This window comes from Calypte anna, chromosome 2, assembly GCF_003957555.1.
Source record: "Calypte anna isolate BGI_N300 chromosome 2, bCalAnn1_v1.p, whole genome shotgun sequence".
NCBI classification, from domain to species: domain Eukaryota; kingdom Metazoa; phylum Chordata; class Aves; order Apodiformes; family Trochilidae; genus Calypte; species Calypte anna.
This window is the reverse complement of record NC_044245.1, coordinates 133,505,905-133,528,461: the sequence shown is the minus strand read 5'-3', so window position 1 is coordinate 133,528,461 and position 22,557 is coordinate 133,505,905. Positions and strand designations below refer to the sequence as shown.

At 36.9% G+C, this 22,557-nt stretch overlaps 1 protein-coding gene across 4 annotated transcripts; it reads left to right on the top strand.

The window, feature by feature from the left end:
• The first annotated feature begins 226 nt into the window (after window positions 1-226).
• EIF3E (eukaryotic translation initiation factor 3 subunit E) lies at window positions 227-22,313 on the top strand. Of its 4 annotated transcripts, none has more exons than XM_030444150.1 (14): window positions 298-383; window positions 1,968-2,079; window positions 2,227-2,341; window positions 4,972-5,089; window positions 6,948-6,990; window positions 7,443-7,547; window positions 9,526-9,651; window positions 12,394-12,518; window positions 13,607-13,733; window positions 14,903-15,004; window positions 15,943-16,052; window positions 20,574-20,676; window positions 20,952-21,086; window positions 22,145-22,313. In XM_030444150.1, the coding sequence occupies exons 3-14, from the start codon at window positions 2,284-2,286 to the stop codon at window positions 22,181-22,183; spliced, it is 1,191 nt and encodes a 396-aa protein (XP_030300010.1). In that variant the 5' UTR covers window positions 298-383; window positions 1,968-2,079; window positions 2,227-2,283; the 3' UTR covers window positions 22,184-22,313. The 4 variants fall into 4 exon arrangements, with proteins under 4 accessions (XP_008500911.1, XP_030300010.1, XP_030300011.1 ...); XM_030444151.1 differs by lacking the exon at window positions 298-383 and adding an exon at window positions 647-946; XM_008502689.2 differs by lacking the exon at window positions 1,968-2,079 and having other exon boundaries at window positions 227-383.
• The last annotated feature ends 244 nt before the right edge of the window (window positions 22,314-22,557 follow it).

The following is a 22,557-nucleotide window of genomic DNA, read 5'->3' as shown; positions in this document are numbered from 1 at the left end:
CCTGCAGCCGCCTCAAGCTGGAAAGCGGAGATCAGCCCAGGACTCAGCCCAAGGTTCCGCCCATGGTTTCTCCTAGGGTTCCGCCCAGCCATTCCCCCCACGGCCCCACTGCAAAACCTTGAGCCCACTCCGTACCCCCCAGCACGGCCCCGCCTCACCGCCGGCCGGCTCCGCGCATGCACACCGAGCGCTTAAGACTGGCGGTACCCGCGCATGCGCGCCAGTCCGTAAGAGCTATCGCTGCCGCCGCTGCTGCCGGGCCCCGCCTCTCGCTTTTCTTTCCCGTCGCCAAGATGGCGGAGTACGACCTGACCACCAAGATCGCACACTTCTTGGACCGACACTTGGTCTTCCCGCTGCTGGAGTTCCTCTCCGTGAAGGAGGTACGTGGCTGTCCCAAAGGCAGGAGAGCCAGCCCTGCGGCCGGAGGGGCGGAGAAGTGGCAGGGGGTACCGGGAGCTGCTGGTGCCTCTCCTGGGCCTGGGCACGATGTCGCCGTCTCCGTCTCTTTTTCCCACACGCTGCAGGGCCCCGGTCCGGCCCGTGAGGCGGCTCGGAACTCACTTCCTGAGGGAGGAGCTCGGGGCTTCTGCGCCGCGTGGGGAAAGAGGCTCGTAGGCCTTCCCTGTGAGAGAGGGAGAGCACGGCCATGGCTGAGAGGAAGCCCGGGACAGCCTCTCCTCCGGCAGCGCAGCTCCCTGGGCTGCTCGCTCGTGGGGCAGAGGAGACCTCCTCTTTTTCCTTCTTCGGATTTGGCGTAGTTTCTTCCTTTTCGTTTGACTCTCGGGAGGGGAAAGCATAAGTTGTCTTGCACAGCTGCCGTTCGTTTTCTGCCTGCTCCCCGGCAGCGTGAGGCGGCCCCGGATGGCCCGGGCCTGCTCCTGCTCTGCGGGCGCTGTCACTCGTGTTGCCCCGCAGCCGTGGGGGTTCAGGGTGGTGTGTGTGGGTGCGTTAGTGTAGAAAGTATCGTTAATCAATTTGTTTTGCTTTTATGCCATCGTCATTATGAATTTGTGCTTAAACCAAGTGTAGCTACCTTCTAGTGTTGTTACTTGTTGGCCTTTGTGTGTGTGTGTGTATATATAATTGCTATTAAGAACCCAATAATGCTGGAGGTACTTCAGACTACACGCTCATCAATCTGAACTGTCAGAAGGACTCATCTATCCTTTTTAAAATGTGTAAAATTATATAAGCTTTGCACTTAAAATACTATTTTAGGCTTCAGAACGAAACCAGTTAAGTCTGTGTACGAGTAGATGGTTACACCCAACCACTTCTCACATCTAATGTGTTGGTTTTGCTTGAGGTTTGTCATTAGGTCTGCCATGACAAAAATGTCATACACTTTTAGTATTTTGGCATTTAAGTCAGCTCAAGTTAATCATACAGTTATTTTTTGTCGATGTTAATCTTGAAAAATATATTCAGAGGTAATTTAAACTTTTGGAGGTTCAGTATCTGAGATGTCCATAAATGTAGTGTTGTGAATTCTAATCCAGCCTTCATGCAGATTTATTACTGAGGTGGACTAGGTCCTCACCTGCATCTTGAAAGACTGGACAGCAGTTTACAAGTCATGGCTAAATTATGGGGTGGGAACTTTAAAAAAGCAATTTAACAAATTTCAGAGGACAACATCAAATTTCAAAACAAATCTAAATTTTCTCCTACTCTATAGATATAAAAGATATTTAAGTTTAATATGTACTACAGTTAAATTATAGGATTGATTTTTTATTCTGAGATCCACTTTAAAGTATTTGTCAAGTCTGTACTGCCCAGCATGTTGTTTTTGGTAAGTATTCACTAATTTGAAAAAAAAGTCTTTCCAGGGTCTTATTTTTCTTTTATAGGTGTGTAGATAGATACAGTTTTCAAATATTTTTTTTTCCATTAGTAGTAATAAAAATTACTGAACCTTTAGCAGGAGTGCTAATCTAAAATGTTACTTGTCTTTTACGTAGTCTTTGCAGCTCCTGCATTCATAAGTAGCAGAAAGTTGCTGATACCTTACTAAGAGCAAGAATATAGAGAGGCTGTATCATAAGCTCACTAAATGACAGCTGTGAGATCTTGGTAAGCTGTGAGATATGATGTGTCAGTACTATTTAATTGTACAAAAATATACTGCATACATAAACTTTGCCATAAATGTCATGACATGTTATGAATTAGAAACTGGTGACAGCTGTTGGAAGAATATTTTAATAATTTCTGTTCCAGATCTACAATGAAAAAGAGTTGCTCCAAGGAAAGCTGGATCTCCTTAGTGATACCAACATGGTGGATTTTGCTATGGATGTGTACAAAAATCTTTATTCTGATGAAATTCCACATGGTAAGCTGGTCATTTAGAAGCAATATTTGTTTTACACCCTTCCTGCCTAAAATAATAGTATGTGGTAGCTTGCTTCTTGAACATAAAAACTAGAATACTGTTTAACTTTGGCTTTAACTAAAGTATGTGCAATACTGAAAGAAATTGAATCCACCAATCCAGGAAAGTGTAGAGCTTAGTCTTTGAATGATGGGTGAAATATTTTGATGCTGATTTTGTAATTTCTGACACCTTAAATATATAACCTAATAGATCTACACTTATTTTTCATCTGTCTAATTAAACATTACAGCACAACAACTTGGGATCACTAAATCTTTTTTTTAAAGCATCTAGTACGTAATTTCCAGATTTCTGCTAGATTTCCACTGTAATGGCATTAATGTATCTGCCTGTGGTTGATTTTTAGACACCGAGGAGATAGATATTTTTGAAAATACAATTTCCTCGTGTGTATCAGCATAAAAATGCTGTTTTTCTAGAAAAAAAAAAGTGATATTTTAGTAATGAATATGAAACTCAGTCTCTTAGTGGAAGCTTTCCTGATAAATTTTAAAGTTTGTTTACCTGAGAAGCACTTGAGAAGGGAGAGAAAATGAGAATATTTTGCTTTTTCTAATTTTTCCATCCTTCATGGACTTTTTTGGTTTTGAGGGTTTTTTCTTTTGTTTTTCTTGTTTCTGTTATTTTGAGGTTTTTTGTATGGTTTGGGTTTTTTTATTTGTGTTTTTTCCCTCCTTCCTGACCCTAGTCTTTGAATATATACTTTCCTGTTTATAGAGTGAAACCTGTGTATAGAATGTAATTCCTGTGTATAAAATGAAACTCAGAGTTATTCCCTTCTGTAGTCTAAGAAACAGTTGTAATGATGGCTTCACCTTTAGGTTACGTATCACTTCTACTGATAAAAAAAGTCAGACGGTGTCAAGGCTGTAAAAAATCTCAAACCTGAATATGTTTTTTCTTTTCTCCATCCTCTCTAATCTGTTAAAAAGGAATATTAATGTTAGAGTAGTAAATCACAGTGTTAAGGGTTGGAAGGGACCCTGGCAATTCATAGAGTCCAACCCCCAAATAAATAGTAAAAATACTGAAATAGAAAACAGCACAAAAATATTAGTCCTAGCATACTTTCACAAAGAAACTAGTCTAATGACTTTAATATTTTGGTTACAACCACTTATTGAAGCAGGTTGCTAAATGCATAATCTCATAAGGCCATACCTGCAGGTAAATTGAATGAATTTAGTCACTTGGAAAGCTCTGTCTTCATGTAGTCCAACAGTTTCCACCCATTCAATGTTTTTATTATATTTTTAAACATCCCTCTAAGCTATGTTATCAATTTGACAAAAGATTGTTTTTCCATATATGGATCTGTGGCTTTTAGTCAACAGTATAAAATTAACCTAAGCAGAGGTAATATCACATGGAGTCAGTTTTTCAAAGTGCTTGCTTGTACAGCTTCCTCTGAAAAGGTCTTAACTTGCTCTGGGATTTGTTTGATCTGCACACGTCAGCATTTACCAGACCATATGTACACACAGGTACTTTTTGTCTGTGGAATTGCTGGCTTCATTAGAATTTTATGCTAATTACTTTTTTTATTAAGACAAAAGCACAAAGCTAAGTTCACTGACACTGTAATACTTAGAAATGCCTCTTCCCAATTTGTAGTTGCTTTTGTCTTGTCTTCCCTGTGATGAATTTAAAATTACACAGCTATGAGAGAATATTTTCACACTCTAAGTAAGTCAGATGAATGTTTTTTCTTTGATTTGTTTTCACTTTCCTTTTTATAATTTCAAGATTCATCTGAAGTGGGAGATAATTTCTCCTTATTGGAACACTTCCTATCAGGCAAGTGATTTTTAGATGTAGAGCGGGTCACCATTATGGTGTTAGCACACTTTGGACCTGCTTTACAAATATGTATGTACTCGAATCACAAAATGTTTAATAGGTTCACTGTGCCATTGAGTGTCCTGGTGTGTGAGTCACATTCATGGTTTTTTGTACACTATTCTCACTTGGGATTTGATTTTTGCTTCTCTGAACCCATACGGTTTTTGTCTCCTGTGGCCAGTTTCTGTGTAGTGTTATTTTTATTTTTGTTTGGTTTTTTTTTATTTTTTTTTTAAGCAGACTTTTCTGAATTTGGTTGTTCATCTTATTACACTGGTAGCACTTGGTGAGGAAGTTTGGTTCTGTAAAACAACCATAAAGCTGATAGTTCTATTTCCAAATGTTTCTTCATAAAAAGTTTAATATTCTAATTAGGCATACATATGTTCCATATTGTAGTTTTGCAGATGGAGATACTTAAAATTCTTCCTGTTAATTTTCAGTTAAGTATTCTGAAAATGGGCTTTCAGGACCTTGTCAGAGAAAAACTGATCTTATTGGTGTCTTAGCACTATTTACTTTGTTCCAGGTTTACTCCAAATAAGTGAACTTACTTAAAAGTGTGTAGAAGTCTGAAGATACCTTGTCTTTTGATCCAGCTCTACCAGCTCTCTAGTGCAAAGATATTTTCTAACGTGCTGTTAGCACCATGTAATTACAGGTTGGCTTCTGTAAAAACTTCAGGCATTACTTTAAAACTCTTTAAAACTCTTTTGTGTGTTTAGCTTTGCGTGAGAAGAGGACCACTGTTGTTGCACAGCTGAAGCAGCTTCAAGCTGAAACTGAACCTATTGTCAAGATGTTTGAAGATCCAGAGACTACAAGGCAAATGCAGTCCACTAGGTAATTTCTAACATAATTTTGCAGGATGGCTTGTTGGTGCCTCTTAGGTGTTGATAGGAATGCTGTCTGTGTAGCAGCTATAAAGAAGAACTACAAAGATTTTTTTACCTCCAGCCAATATTCCAGTAATTCTTATGGCTGGGTAACTGGGATTGCTGGACACAACTTGTTCTTTTCATGCCTTTACTTGCTGTGTGCAAGGTACCTTGGTTGTTTTTCATATTCATGAATCAGCTTGGCACATATGACATCATTCAGTGGAGTCAAATCACAGACAGGATTGGCTTTGGGCAGATTGGGGGGCTTTTATTTTGTTTTTCTTTTGAAAGGAGTTATTGTTTGTGTGGTTTTGACTGGAAATATGGGCTGAAACAGCTCAGATTCTCTTTTCTAGAAGACCATCTGCCTTCTGCTTTCCACAGGATTATGGAATGCTATCTTTCTCAGTCTGAGAGCCTCACACCACGTTTCTTTCAGGACTCCTGTACTTCCTCAATACCCTCCCCCACCCCCAAACTGACTAACTGGTTAGTTTAAGGTGGTACTCCTAATAATCTTCTAACATATATCCAATTTCTTCTTGCTTTCCTTACAGCAGTAATTAAAGTAGAATGAGTTTGTCTGCACGTTGTGTCTAAGGGCTATGAGAGTTTTCTTATGGTTAAGCCTGAACTGGGCTGTAAGAAAGAGTTCAGCTGTAGTCATTGGGAGGGAACTGTGCAGCCTCGACAGAGGGGTGGGTAGGTGCTTGTTTAATGTAAGTTATGCTTGTTATCTTTTGCACAGGAAGCATTATTATTACTGTTGTAAAAGTGCCTAACCAACTCTGGATAATTAATTACATCCCCTCTTCAGCCTTAAACACTGTATGATTACAAATGGAGTGTACTGCATCAGATATAGTACCTGTGGCTTGACTTGAATTTGAAGGTGAAACCTGTACTTGGATTTATTGTTGGCAAGCTTTATGCGTCTACTGATGCAGAAGACTGTAACATTCTCTCTGGAATTACCTAAGAAAAACACTGTGTTTACAAACTTTTTTTTGGTCAGTAGTATTTACTCCAAATACATAACTTCTTTGGAAGGGAGAGGTACTCCCTGCATTTTTTTATCCTATAATGTGCCTTATACTATGAAATATTAGCCCTGCTACCCATATGCAGCAAGTTTTATTTAATTCATTTTTTAAATTATTATTTATACACTAATGTGGAGAATGAAGTGAAAGGTGTCATCTTGTTAAAGATAGTAGGAAACAATTTTTGATTCTTCTGTGAATTTCTGCTGGTGATTTGGAATCTATCAAATTTAGAACTGCATATTATTAGGGCTTTAGTTCATGGATTTTGATCCATGACAGCTCTGTTTGGAGTATCAAAATTGGGGGAGTGGTAGACAATGGTATGTAAAGGAGGCTCTGTAAGGGGGTTTCAAGAGTAAGCCAAAACATTTTGCTTTTGTTTTTTCTGTGCAGCTCTTGGAGAACATTGACTTTAAAATTATAGGGAAATAGTGTTCCTCATTTTTGAAGTGTGTTTCACTGCAAGAAACCCATGAGATTATTTCATTGCTTCCATATGTATTACTGGGGATAACTTAGGATGCCAACAAATTTAGAATAACCTCCTACCCTTATGTCTAGTTATTGTTGCAGCTGGCATTCTTTTTAAATTTTGGAAACTGCTTCATGACACTTTAGGAGTAATTGGCTCAGTCTTCCTGCAGTTGCTTTTTCACAAGTGGAGGAGTATTAACTTTAATCTTCTATTTGAGTGTTTTAATAACTGAAAGTTGTTTTGCATGGTAACAATCAGTTTGTTTTCTTAAACTAGCAGTTTTAATCTTTTTGTTACAGGGATGGTCGGATGCTGTTTGACTACTTAGCCGAGAAGCATGGTGTAAGTGTTTTAATTTTTGTATCTGTTTGAAATTCTGGTATCTCCATCAAGCCTTCCCCACAGCCAACAGCTCTGAGCAATTATGGACTAGCATGTTGGCCTGTCTCGTGTCATTGTAATTAATAGGCAGAAGTCCTAATTCTAACATGATTTATTCAAATGCCTGTGAACTTGTAATTTTTACACAAGCAGAAATAAAGGTGGAGCTTAATGCTAGCTGCATCCTTGTAATTAAGATGTGCTTTACTTTGTAATACAGAATATCTCCTTTTTCCAGTATTGGTGTAATATTTAATTAAGTGACTTGGATTAAGAGTAGAATAGTTTTCTGTTCTTCCTGTGTACTGTGTCTTGAAAAGAACCTAAAGACTTCAAAGGTTATTTTACTATCAAAGTTGGCTTGTAACAGCATTTTTCCTAGTAAAGAAATGCTTTTTTGTGTTCTTTTTCAGTTTAGGCAGGAATACCTAGATACACTCTACAGATATGCAAAATTCCAGTATGAATGTGGTAATTACTCAGGAGCTGCAGAATATCTCTATTTCTTTAGGGTTCTGGTAAGTGTTGTGCGTTTGTAGGGCTTGGGTTTGTTTTGTGATTGATTTATTATTTCAGATTAAATACTTAGACCAGTAAGTTGTCTGTATTAATTCTTAAAATATAATGCTTTAGTACCTTTTATGAGAAAACTACTGTACCCCAAGGAAGAGAGAAAAAAATTTTAATAATCATCGCTGACTATTGTACAGCAGTTCTTGTCATACTGAATTCAAAACTGTCCTTTAAATTGGTAGGTCTTGGGGTAACATTTAATTATGGAATACTAATCCTTTCCTCACTGTAATGATATTCTGCAAAAAAGTATGTATTATTAAACAAAACCCAAAAAACAAACCACCAGCAAATTGAATGGTTGTTTTTGTGCACAGATGTTTTCAACAGTAGTGAAAAGCTTGCAGGTGGATTGAAAAGAATTGGTGGTAATAGTGAACCACCAGCTTCTTATCTAAACTCTCATCTGGGTTCTCTTGAATTTTGTGATGGATTTAAGAGAAGATGGGTTTAAGTCACCTCCCTAGGAAATGTAAGCACCTTAAATGAGAATTGTAGAACCAGTTCGTTGGCTCTCAAGGAAGTCTTTTCATGTTGTAATTCATATTATTTGTTAATGGTGAGTAAATTTTATGAATGAAGTTTTAGTGTCTTGAAAGAATCTCCACTAAGTAGATTTATTGTTGGTGGTCAGTGAATGTGCTATTTTACTAAACAAAAGAAAATTTAAGGTAACTGCTTGAACAATCAAGATAGTATACCTGGAAGAGCTGCAGTATCTACAAGCAGTTCTTTTCAGTTGGTAACTGTTGTTCTTTGGAACCAGCACAGTGTGTGTGATTTCCTCAACAAAAAGTATGTGCTGGATGAGCACCTTAGTTGCTTGGAAGATAATGACTTCTAAAATGTGAATCTCTCTCGGATACGTGGGAAATATGTAGTGGCTCATGTTTTTAGGTGTGGGTTTGCTGTGTGATATTGTGAACTTTCTGAAATTCTAGAGTAAGTGTCACTGACAAGAAGCAAAATTGGGAAATATGTATTCAGTCAGAATAGGGTTTAAAGTAGGAATGAGTTGAATTCATCTAACTGTTGATGATAAAGATGAGTTCTTCACGGTTTTCAGTGTTATACATTCTGTGTGCTGAGAGGGGAAATAAGTTATTTATGTAGATTTGTGGGTAGCTTAATTCTTCATGATTTAATTCTAGGCTTAGCATTACATTCTTGTGTCAAATAAATTTCAAAAAGTGAAGTACTTTTCTTGCACTGGTAATAGCTTGGTATAGGACTTTTGTTACTAATTCTGATGGGAGATTTGTTTAAAGTTTTGTGTGATGAAACATAACCTATGAAAGAACTATTGTAAATTGATCTTGGAACAGAATTTGACACTGTGAATGACCTAGTGTAATTCATTCCTGTATAAAACTAACACAGCTTGACCTTAGACTACCCTTCCAGGAAAGAGATTGACTAATTCAAAGTTGCAGTTTCACTGGACATTTCTGTAAGAAATATGCATTTTTGGCACAGCATTAGAAGAAAACTTTGAGTACTAGCTTTTTTAAGGTGGCTTCCTACTATCATGAGTTCTTTAGAAACGTGCTTTACAATAACCTTGTTTTAGTAGTTTAGAAGCATTTTATATGATATAAAATTTTGGAACCAATGTGTCATCTGGTGCTTGTTTTTTTTTTTTAATTTTTTTTTTTACACTTAATCTGCAATATCATAGAGCTTTGACTTTGACAGGATTGTATAGTCTCTGCTTTAGGAGCTTTACTGCTGCTTTTTCTTCTGTACTTAAGCTTTTTAATATATATATGTATCAATTTTAGAAAGATAGACACATGCAATGTGGTGTTGGGTAAATTTAAAATGCTGCCAAAAATATTTTTTTAAGTACATAATAATATTAAAAACAAACAAACAAAGAAACACCCTTTAATAATATTGCTTTGTTGCTGTTACTGAAAATAGGTTCCAGCAACAGACAGGAATGCTTTGAGTTCTCTGTGGGGAAAATTGGCATCTGAAATTCTGATGCAGAATTGGGATGCAGCCATGGAAGATCTTACGAGACTAAAGGAGACAATAGATAATAATGTAAGTAAAATCTTGGTTGTGTTAAGATTTGTTGTGAATCACTTGCAGTCTTGTGTAGAAGTAGCTTACCACCTTTTCACCAGATACTTAATAGTGGGAGCATGAATGGGTGCTCCTGAAGAAATAGAGAAGCTATTAGTTGTCATGCTCTTTGGGGTGTTTATGATTTGATGTGTCAGTTCATTCTCAACATGTTACTTTGCAGTTTATTTGATATGCTGCTGAAATTTGGAGCCAATACAGATACTTTGAATCCTATTTGTGCAGTATCAGCTGGTTTAAATGAGGATAGTTACATTCTTAGTTCTTGTCTGAAAGGGATTATGATGTTTCTTCATTTTCAGGCAAAAAAAGCTCGTATGTGGTTCTAGAAAGGAAGAAAAGCATGGTTAAAAAAGGAACTGCTGGGAAAACTTAAGTGGAAAAGGAAAATCTACAGATCATGGAAGGGGGGGCTGGTCACTTGGGAGGAATATAGGTCTGTTGTCAGAGGATGTAGGGAGGCAATTAGGAAAGCTAAGGCCTCCTTGGAACTTAACCTTGCAAGTCAGGTTAAGGATAATAGAAAGGGCTTTTTCAAATACATAGCTAGCAAAACTAACACTAGAGGCAATATTGGCCCACTAAGGAATGAACTGGGAGCCCTGGTGACAGAGGATATAAAGAAGGCAGAGGTGCTGAATGCCTTCTTTGCCTCTGTCTTTACTGCAGAGTTTCCGCATGAGCCTCAGATTCATTTAGCCCCAGAAGTAGTTAAGATAGATGAGGAGTTTGACATGGTAGATGAGGATTGGGTTAGGGATCAGCTGAGTAATCTGGACATCCATAAGTCGATGGGTCCAGATGGAATGCATCCAAGGGTGCTGAGGGAGCTGGCGGAGGTCATTGCTAGGCCACTCTCCATCATCTTCAGTAAGTCATGGGTAACAGGAGAGGTGCCTGAGGACTGGAGGATAGCAAATGTCACTCCAGTCTACAAGAAGGGCAAGAAGGAAGACCCGGGTAACTATAGACCGGTCAGCCTCACCTCCATCCCTGGAAAGGTGATGGAACAACTTGTTCTTGTCACTGTCTCCAGACATATCAAGGACATGGGGGTCATCAAGAGCAGTCAGCATGGTTTTATCAAGGGTAAATCATGTTTGACTAACCTCATAGCCTTCTATGAGGAAATTACTAGGTGGATAGATGATGGAAGAGCGGTAGATGTGGTTTATCTTGATTTCAGTAAAGCATTTGACACGGTCTCTCACAGCATCCTTGTAGATAAGTTGATCAAGTATGGGTTTGGTGATCAGGTAGTGAGGTGGATCAGGAACTGGTTGAAAGGAAGGAGTCAGAGTTGTAGTCAATGGGGCAGAATCTGGTTGGAGGTGTGTGACTAGTGGAGTCCCTCAGGGGTCGGTACTGGGACCGGTGTTGTTCAATATCTTCATCAACGACTTGGATGAGGGTATAGAATGTACCCTCAGCAAGTTTGCTGATGACACTAAGCTGGGAGGAGTGGCTGACACACCAGAAGGCTGTGCTGCCATTCAGAGAGACTTAGACAGGCTGGAGAGTTGGGCAGGGAGAAACATGATGAAATTCAACAAGGGGAAGTGTAGAGTTTTGCATTTGGGGAAGAACAACACGATGTCCCAGTATAGGTTGGGGGCTGACCTGCTGGAGAGCAGTGTAGGTGAAAGAGACCTGGGGGTCCTGGTAGACAAGAGGATGACCATGAGCCAGCAATGTGCCCTTGTGGCCAAGAAGGCCAATGGCATCCTGGGGTGCATTAGAAAGGGTGTGGTTAGTAGGTCAAGAGAGGTTCTCCTCCCCCTCTATTCTGCATTGGTGAGGCCGCACCTGGAGTATTGTGTCCAGTTCTGGGCCCCTCAGTTCAAGAAGGACAGGGAAGTGCTTGAAAGAGTCCAGCGCAGAGCTACTAAGATGATTAAGGGAGTGGAACATCTCCCTTATGAGGAAAGGCTGAGGGAGCTGGGTCTCTTTAGTTTGGAGAAAAGGAGACTGAGGGGTGACCTCATCAATGTTTTCAAATATGTAAGGGGTGAGTGTCAGGGAGATGGAGTTAGGCTTTTCTCAGTGGTGACCAGTGATAGGACAAGGGGTAATGGGTGTAAATTGGAGCATAGGAGGTTCAAGTTGAATATTCAAAAAAATTTTTTTACTGTAAGGGTGACAGAGCCCTGGAACAGGCTGCCCAGGGGGGTCGTGGAGTCCCCTTCACTGGAGACATTCAAAACCCACCTGGACACGTTCCTATGTGAAGTGCTCTAGGTGGCCCTGCTCTGGCAGGAGGGGTTGGACTAGATGATCTTTCGAGGTCCCTTCCAACCCCAAGGATTCTATGATTCTATGATTCTATGAAATACTGAAAAGCTAGGGAAGCCAAATAGCTAGTTCCTCAGATTATGTCTGAAGAGTGAATAAAAGAAATAAAATTCAAGATTAAAAAGGGGAGTAGTAACTTATGGTGGTCTTTGGAGAGCTAAAATCTGCTCTTGCCATACCAGAATACAAATTTCAGCAAATAATTTGGAATATTGGAAAACTTACCTTGGTTATAGCTTTCAGTAGGTTTATCTTTAACAGGTGACAGGCTAAAAAGCTGGAGGTCAAACTCAGTTTCAGAGTGTTAAAGGGCTAAAAGGAGCCAGTGAAAAATTAATTTCTTAACAATTAGAGGTTTTCATGCACTAATACTCATGCAGACTTTCTTGATGTTATGTTATCTTTCAGTCTGTCAGCTCTCCACTGCAGTCACTTCAGCAAAGGACATGGCTCATCCACTGGTCTTTATTTGTATTTTTCAATCATCCTAAAGGAAGGGACAATATCATTGACCTGTTTCTCTATCAGCCACAGTAAGTTGTGATGTGATATGTGGGGGTCTTTAAATCAAAACGAAGGCAGGTGATGAATATGCAAGCTCATAGAACATAAAGCCTGAAATTGTTTTAGTAATTTTTAAGATGTTGACACTTGGAATAAATTTTTCCAATTCTTGTGTATAATCTGCTTTGGTTGATGATTATAATTCACCTTTAAGAAGGGACAGTGAAGGATGGAGAACTGGCTCTTTTTTCTGATGCTTGGGAGCAGATGGAATAACTGGGTTTACTAGATTAACTCTTTCCACATCTTTAGGGCTGTCGGGGAAGTTACTGCTCTGTTTTGGTTTTACAAAACTTGTTTAAGGAGGTCTCTGAAGGGAAATCTAAGAAGAATGAAAAATAAAATTGAAACACTATAGCCATTTGTGGGTGGACTGACTTCTAGGAACCTAGAATAGTTTTAAACCAATAAATTATTACAGATTTCCTTCTCTGTCTAGTACCTGGCTGAATGTATATATTAGATGTGTAACACTGAAGAAAATCTGTTGATTTTTTTTGCATGATGATCCCAGAATGCTTGCAATTTGTAGTGGATTTTTTTGCCTGCTTTTTATTTCATAGTGTATATCTTGTTTGGTTTTTTCTTTTTTTAATTTTAGTTTATGCTTGTCACTTGTAAATATGAGGTAATTTATTGGAGAGTTGGAACAGGAAAGCTACAGGATCAGATGACAATACAAGAAAGGATTTCCCGTGGTTGTAGGCCTGTGCAAACTCCTCTTGTAAAAACATTCTAAAATCAGTCAACATTGTTTGAGGCAGTGTTGACCTGAATTTAGCAAATGTACTCTTCTTTTGCAGTGCTAGCTCATTTTCTTCTTGTCTTTGTGCACTGCTGCCTTCTCCTTCTCTTGTTTCCATTCCTCTACTCCCTCAATCTGAAAAAGATGATCACAAGGTTAACAAAAATATTTCATTCTTCTGTATTTAAATAAATGGTCAGTCATAAGCCCTGGTATTGGATTACATAAAATTTGCTTAAGCTATTTATCATGAACACTGTTTTGAAGAACATGCAAATTTGCAGAGTTTTATCTGGGTTTTTTTCTTTCCAGGTATCTCAATGCAATTCAGACAATGTGCCCACATATCCTCAGATACCTGACTACTGCAGTCATAACAAACAAGGATGTTCGAAAACGCAGACAAGTGCTGAAAGATCTAGTCAAGGTTATTCAGCAGGTAAGGCCTGAAATACCTATTTTCTGTCCTTTTTTTGCTGAGACTTCATAAAAATTTTCTTCTAATAATAAGCCTAGTTTAGGACTTCTGCAAAGTAGAGTAAACTGGCAAAACTTCAGAAGTTATGAAACCACTGAGAGATTTATTTCTTAGTCCTCTTTTACTCTGTGTGGTTCACAGTATTAGATTATGAGGGAGTAAAGGTTTTATAGGTTTGAAAGCAGTTCAGATAAGATAACTAGTAACTAGGCTATGTAGCAAAACCAAAGCACTTTGTCAAGTGTCATGGTATGCTTTTTGCTCTCCTAGATCACTTGCACCTGCAAGACTTCAGTAAGGTCTTGCAAGGTCTTACCTTTAAGAAAGGTAAATGGTTTGTTCATTTCCATCAAATTCAAAAGGTGTTCAATCCAAGATTTTTACATAGTGGGTGTTAATTACTTAGTTAACAGTTAAAATCTCTATGTAAAAAAACCTTTACCTATAAAACTAAACTTTAAATCTAAATTAAGAATGTAAATACAGTCCTTCATGGAAGGAGAATGAACTTTGATCCATGAAAAAAAATCTCAGTAATTTCATAAATAATCTGATTTTTGTATGCCAAAGCAGTTAGTGACAGATAGTAAGCTGTCTTAAAATGTGTATCAGAGTATGTCTACTTATTTCTCAATTTACTCAGATGTATGTAGATTTTTAGTTGTTCCTGAGCTGAGAGATTCCTAAAATTGCCAAAATAAATTCAAGCATTCTGTGCATAGAAAGTATTTGTATTAGTTAAGTTGTTGGTGTAAATTGAATGATCATTCACTTTAAAGTATAAAGGGTTAGATGTTGGACTGCTCTTTGAACTAAAAATTTAGGAAGAAAATCTGTTCTACTATATCTTAAGAAATAGGTAAGTTTGATATAGAAATAGCTCCACTCCCTGACATTTTTCTAAGCCAAAAATTGCAGCAGGAAAGGCTAATGCTTCTGGTGATTTAACCATACTATGGGTAGTGGAGGGAAAAGAGTGAATCTATTCAGCTTTTGTTAGAGAAGTGGGGAAGTTTAAGTTAATATTTTAGTTAAAATTATGTATGGACTTGTTCCAGTACTAAATATAAGGAATACTTGAATGATCTTGTGGCCTTAGTTTCTAATACTGTTCCTCATTTTTTTGACAGGAGTCCTACACATACAGAGACCCTATCACAGAATTTGTGGAATGCCTGTATGTTAATTTTGATTTTGATGGTGCACAGAAGAAGCTGAGAGAGTGTGAAACAGTAAGATTTATGAGACTTTTTTTCATTTAAGTAAAATTGACTGTGAGCAGCTCATTTTTTTCTGGTGATCTTTAATTTGGAGGGGTATGTTTTTGTGCTTGTTTTGGGGTTTTTTTTGACAACACATTTTGTAACACAAGACCTACTAGTAAGACTATAGCTTTAAAATTATATTTGAGCAGTTCTAGAACAGAAGTGAATGGGCAATCATGCATTTGGCTGAACTTTCCCATTCTTGTTTTGGTAAGTGCTTGAAGAAAATTTTGGATTTGCGTTTTGGTTATGAAAGATACTACATCTTGGAATTCTGATGGTAAAAAGTAATGCAAAATAACATTAGGATAGTTAAATATATAGTCTTGGAATTAGTTTATCTGATATGAATAGTTCAAGATAACAGTTTGGGTGGTGTAAAAATTACTATTTCTACTAGCAAATATGAGAGATTCTTACTAATCTCTGCTTTGACTTTCATAAATATTAGTTATCTATTTGGGTAAATTAGAAGGCATATAATCTGCACTGGATAGGACTGGTGGTCCTGTAATCTGAGCTTTATAGGACACTTATGTTACTAAGTAAGGTGGTTTCCATGGTAAGGACAAATGCTAATTGAATTGCAGAATGAAAGAATCCTACAGCATCTGAGGGGAGTTAAATTTTGCACGTTGGCGTGATATTGGGTAGATACATGACAGTGGTAGACCTTGTTCTCTTTTCAGGTCAGACCTCAGTGATCACTTTAGCATTCAGTTTTAATTTATCAAGCTGCAAATTAATGCAGATTTCTTTCAAATCTGTAGCTTTTTCTCCATGTCTTGGAACATACCAAGACCTGTCCTTAGGTGGACTGATCACTGGTCATGTTTCTTGACAGTGTCTGCTGGTAAATTACTACCATGTTGTTCTCAGTCTTCCCTTTCTCCTTACACCTGCAGGTGCTTGTGAATGATTTCTTCCTAGTGGCTTGTCTTGAGGACTTCATAGAGAATGCTCGGCTCTTCATATTTGAGACCTTTTGTCGCATCCATCAGTGTATCAGCATTGGGTAAGATAACTTCTTAATGTGACAGTTCAGAGAAATTGGTCATGGATGACAGTTTGACAGACACTTCAATATTGAAATATTCAGTTGTCAGAAGAAAGGGAAATCAGTAACTGAAACTTGATAGCTGTCATTCTAGTTTTATGGCTGTAATGCAGTATACTTAAATTTAAACAAGCATGTCTTAAAGTTGAATTCTTGTGATTAACTTTAAAACAACTTTTCTTTACCACTCTTACTCATCCCCAAGGAAACAGTCCTTTCAGGCTAAAATACTCTCATGGTGTCAAGCTAGATCTCTGCTGGATTGAATGGCAGCTTTGATATCCAGATACCTTAAGTCCAGGTGTCTTAATTGGGAGCTCAGTTCTACACATTTATATAGAGTGGTGTATTAAAAATAAATTTCAAATACAACAATTGCTTATGTTTATATTTAGCAGATATGGATACCCATATCTGTCTTCTAGGTGTGTTCTTTGAAAATTATTAGAACTGTATTGCTTTTTTTATGAGTTTAACAGAAACCAATAGATGTTATTCCCTGTGGCACAAAGTGAATAATTTAGCTGTAACAAAATGTTCTTAGCAAGGATGTATATTTACTCAAATTCATCTCGTAAAAGCAGGCTTTTCAGATGGATCACTCCAGTGCCTACTATTCTAGAAACTAAGCCGGAAGATGTGCATGACTGAGATCCTTTTCTACATGGCCTCTGCTCCTGTTTTCCATATTTCCACATCCCTTAAATTAAAACTCAGAAAAAAGCGAATAACTCTGAATGCTATAAAAACCCCAGTGGTAGAGAATGGTGCAGAGATCCTTGACATGGCAAAAACCAAAGCTATTAAATCTATCAAGTTCAATGGAGTCTTGATAGATTCCAGCTTGCATCCAGAGCAAATGTGTGAATCTGGTCCTATAAGGAAGCAATTTAACACTGCTTGATTGCTCAAGAAAAGGAGAGAAAATTGTGTTAGACTTTTGCAAAGTTATTGAACAGATTACTTTTTTCAATGGAATAAGAATAGTTGGAGAAAAGAGATTCTTTTTACATTTAATCTCTCTTCAATAACATGAAGGCACTTGTTTTCAATACACTTGGAAAATTAGAAGTGTTTGAATCAGCTGTGATAGATTGTGTTTTAAGTAAAATCATAATAGTAAACTGAATAAAACTGAACAAAGCTTCCATAATTCCATTTTTCTGCGGCTAATACTTTATCTTAAATAACTTTAGGGAGCCTACTACACATCTAGCGATAAAGGGGAGTTGAATAAGTGTTTAGGATCAAAAACTAAGTTTTTCTTATGATGATTTTTCTGCAGAATCTAAAACCCTGTAGGGTCTTGTTATTTCCCATATGATTTTTGGTACTTGAATACTGCATGTACTTGAGCATACATTTTTAATGAAACTGCATGTTTAAGCTTTTTTACTTAAGTAAAGGTGACATTCTAAGATGTCTTCCTTGATCTGGCTCCAGTCAGTGAATAGAGAAGTCTGGAGCATCTATCTTAAGTATGCTTAAGTCTCTCTGTTAAAAGGCATTGATAACCATACCAGTGATTCTCTACTGAAAAAATAGCAATTTTTATAAGACAAATAAAGGTCTGTGGCAGGTTGTTATCATTTAATCGACGCTTATTACTTATTTATTACAGTTCATAATTTTTTGTTCCACATGTGGTACTTCATGATATAAAATGTTGTAGTTAGGTCTCCTTGTTCTGTGTAATGGACTTGTACAGGGAGAAATGTTTTTTGAGCATTATGGTATGTTCAGAGGCAAGTGATAAGATTTGAGACATACTCCATATTGATATGGATATTCCTACCATGTATCAGTTCATGCATCAGGTACTTGCATGTGGAATCAATTGTCAGTAATGAGATTCTGTTCAGTAGGTCACTGTTTTTAAATGATGGACATAAGCCTTAAATTTCTGCCTCACATACAGCAAGTGGAGTTCATAAGTGTTTCTTAATGCATTTCAGCCTTGCTTTTGGAGAATTAAGCCAGTGAAAATGCTTTTCATTAAACCTTTTACTGAGGTATAGTTCTTGTATTTTTGTCCAAAAGTGATTTCCACTGCTGTTCCTGGAGTTGCAGTGTAGTTGGTTGTCCTACAATTCTTGATAAGGTCCATTTAATTATCCAGAACAAATTTGAAAACAGTGGAAAATCTGCTATTCCTTATGCTAAATAGATGGCTCATTTAATGACTTTTTTTTTTTTTTGCAACTGCTTACATCTGTTATGCAGCTGACACTTTTCCAAAGGATGGAGTCATTTTCTCAGTTGTAATTTAAGATTCATTCATCCCAAGTCATCCTTGAATTAGTTTACTGTTTGAAATGCATGTTTTATATGGAGAAATAGATTAAATAAATTCAGAATGTATTTTGGTTATTGTGATATGCCTATATTTGATTGAAAAGCTTAGTATATTTCATTCTTTGATATAATTTTCTTCTCTGTAAGTAAAAGACAGGCTTCTTTATATATAAAGATATGTGCAATTCAGTACATTTGCCTTTTAAGCGAAGGAGAACTTAAGCACCATTTGTTGTTTCATGACTCAATAAGTGAATCTTCTTATAAAACAGTGACAGAAATAATGTAAAGGACTATTTTTGAAACTACTGTTGGGGAAACTACCCTATCACCACAGAAATTGAGATAAGAGGTTTTCATATCCCTATTTACCCTGTAATTTTTGTGATTTTTTTTTTTTTTTTTTTTTTAATTTATCCAAATGTGTGTGAAGGGGAAAAATACCTGAAAAGAGGTGTGCTATTTCTGTCATGTAGCTGCATGTGTATTAGTTATTAGTATATTTTAATTTTAACTTTAATTTTTAATTAAACATTTTGGTGTTTTTTTTTTTAAAAAAACAAACCCACCTCTGGAGAAGCTGAGCTAGTAAAATTTAGACATAATAGGAAAAAGGTAGGCTTTATAAGCTAGATGGTACAAAGTATTCTATAGTTTCTGGTCTGGAATGATTCTCTAGAAGTCTGCGCCCTCTTCCCCTGCAAGTACATGGGGACCTCAGGTTAAAGAATAAGCAAAATCTATGTGCTGTAAGTTGAAAGGGACCTCTGGAAATCATCTGGTTAAATCCTGTGCACCCAGTTAACGCTGAGCAGGAACCACTGTGATGTTCCATTATGCTAATTAAGGTCTTGTCTAGTTGATTCTTGTCTGTCCAAGGATAGATGTTCCACCCTACAATCCCAATGGGTGGTCGTGTAATCCCCTGTGTACTGGGGCATTTTACTGCACCTTGCTTTGCCAATCTCCAAATACTTTGTTGCCTGTTGTGTCTTTTCATTGTGGTGAGCTCAGTTTATATCCAGTATTTGAATTAATTTTTTTCCTATTCATCTCACTTTGTGTTGGTCTCTGGCAAAAAATGGAATTTATTTTTATAATTGGTGAAAGGGTGATAGATCAAGAATATATAGCAGAACAGACTGTATAAAGGAGACTATATAGATAGTCTAGCTAGGTAGATGAGGTAATAATTGATACATTATAAAGTATTCTCTTGCATTAACAGTAATCAAGAAGAAAATCACTCTATTAGGTGGAGAAAAATATATCTGAGGAAAATATATTTAAGCAATATGCTGTAAAATGGTGAGAAGTTGAACTCGTTTGAAACTTGGTGTAGCAAGCTGGCTTTTTGATCATATCATAACCCTTACTTTGTTTGTTACCATTACCTTGGTCTGAAAGCTGATGGGAGAACAAGTGTTACAAAATGTAAGAGCCAACTGTGAGCAGGAGGCTGAAGGAGATGGCTGGCACGCCATGGGAAACTCCATCAGAAGCAGTTATTCCTGGACAAGATTGCTTGTTGCATTAAGAATTTTCCTTTCTCTATCCTACCTCACCATACTTTCTTGAAATAGTAGGAAGTTTGAGTATTGTGTATCTGTCTTTCTGTGTATTTTCTGTAACAAACTCTCATGGCTCTTGTTCCTGAAACTTTAGGGTGATGTTTATTGCTAAATGTGCTACTGAGAGACACTTTCCTGGACTAATCAGTCTAAATTTTTGTGACTTCTGGCTGACTTTAAATCAGAAAAAAAAATCATTAATTTATACTCTTCAAAATGATGTTTTATGTTCTGGTGAGATAACTGACAGTTTTCTGATAAATTTTCATGTAGGCAGGTTTTAATAGAAATATATGAAAAAAACGTGCTGGTCAAGTTTTAGGTACAGAATTTAGTACTAGTTCAGAATGATTAAATGTGTACTTGGAGTATGTGAATATTTTATTCAGAATGTCCCAGGGTAAAGCAGAGGAGGTGAGATGTACAGAAATGCATGTACGTAAGCTTTACAGCCACTTTGGTCAAATGAAAATATGCTTCCCAGATACTGAATACATTCCTGGGCTGTGCCAGATTTTGTGATGATTTGACTTGGATTCTGTCATCTCTAGTCATGTTCACCAGTATCAGAGGGATTCTGTTTCACCTTTTGATTGAGTCTCCTATCTTTTAGCATGTTGGCAGATAAACTGAATATGACTCCTGAAGAAGCAGAAAGATGGATTGTCAATCTAATTCGAAATGCACGATTAGATGCCAAATTGGATTCAAAGCTGGTAAGACTTATTGATGGATCCCAGTGTATTTGTTAAATTTTTCATTATGTTTATTTTACCTTATCCAGGAACAGTGAATTTAACTCCTGCTGTTTTGTTTTCCTTTCCTACAAAGTGCTGTGGATTCTTTTTTTTTTTCATTTTCTTTAATTTAAAAAAATTTTTTTTTTTTATACTGTATGTAAAATGATAGTGAAAGCTCTGAAAAAGGAGCACTAAATTAAAGGCATATGGGTTCCGAGTGATTTTTATATTTGCTGTGTCTTGTGTTTCAGGGCCATGTAGTCATGGGCAACAATGCAGTCTCACCTTATCAACAAGTGATTGAAAAGACCAAAAGCCTGTCTTTTCGTAGTCAAATGTTGGCTATGAACATTGAGAAGAAATTGAATCAGAGTGGTAGATCTGAGGTTGGTATAAGTGGTATTTTTCTGTATTTATGCTGCCTTTTTTGTGAGATACAGTTAAGTCTAATTCTTAACCTGTTCCTTAATTCATCGGATATATGTATGGCTAGTTCTGACACTAGGCAATAAGTTGAAAAGGTTTTGTTTTTTTCTAGCGAACATTAGACAGTAATTCCTGGCTTTTTTTCTCGCCTCTCTTTTCATCATGAAGTACTCGTTTTTATGTTGGATCACTAGGAGTTTTTCTGTCATAATTTGATTCCCTCTTTCCTTTAAATGGTCTCCTTCACCACCTTGAAAAGGGCTTAATGCGAATGGTGACAGTTATGAGTAGCTGTATTACTTTAAGTGGCTTGTACTTGAAAAGTATGTGTATGCATACTATGTGTATGCATAGTATTGGGAGGACTGATGTCCAAGACTGGAACATGAAGGAGAAGTTGTGCAAAACCTTAATTGTTAAACTCATTTCATGAAATACTAGAGAATGTAATTGGGTCAGTCACAGGTTTAAGCAGAACCATGCTTGAACTACAAAAGTTGGCAAGATCATCAGGTTTTGCCTTGGTTCACTTCACAGTATGTTCTCTCCCTTTGTGAGGTCTCACTACAGACCTGGCCATACATACATAAAATATTTAAAGAACTTTCAATATTTTCAAAGTTTTATTTGCTTTCCTCACTGTGTGACTGGTATACTGATGGAAGTTGGATGAGTAGTGGTGAATCAGTTTATTCCTTTAAAGGGCAGTCATGTGAAATGCGATACTACTTACTTTTTTAAAAAAATAGCTGCCAAATTATTTTATTTATTTTGGAATCTTTTAAACTTTTTTATTTTTGAAACTACTAACTTGGGGGACTCAGGATATACAATTTAATTACAGCATGTATTTCTGATGAATCAATCCTTGTTTTAAACTTAGAGTATATCCTTCACTAATTGACAATATTCCCACGTCAGTAATGCAGTTTTTTAAAATAATTTCTCATAAGTTGCAGTAACAAACACATAATATAGTAATTTATTTTCTACTGATCTTTATTTATTTATTCTTCAGGCACCTAACTGGGCTACTCAAGACTCTGGCTTCTACTGAAAAACTTCTGCAAACAGGGGAAAAAAAAATTGGTTTTCATTTGACTAAAAAGCACATAACTTTTTTTGAGAGAGGTAATAATGTATTCCATCTAGCATTATTTAAATAAAATTGGCTAATTTTAACAGTCTGTGCATCTCTAACTTAAATATTTTATTGTGTTTAGGAACTTGTAGTTTATTATGTTTTTTTTATTATGTGTATGAGCTTTTTTAGCATAGAGGTGTTCTAAAGCATTTTGGATCTCAGTTTGCAAAATTTCAGATGTCAGTTCTGTTAGATTTCTTTGTACTAAAGGATGCTATTGCTCTCAGAGCTCAGTCTGGAAGTGGGGGAGTTATAATTATTTATCTAATGCAAGTATCACACATAAA

Coding starts and splice junctions, on each gene's coding strand:
- EIF3E (XM_008502689.2), top strand. CDS start 294: ATGGCGGAGTACGACCTGACCACCAAGATCGCACACTTCTTGGACCGA. Junction 2,342..4,971: donor TTCTGATGAAATTCCACATG/GTAAGCTGGTCA, acceptor TTGTGTGTTTAG/CTTTGCGTGAGAAGAGGACC. Junction 6,991..7,442: donor ACTTAGCCGAGAAGCATGGT/GTAAGTGTTTTA, acceptor GTTCTTTTTCAG/TTTAGGCAGGAATACCTAGA.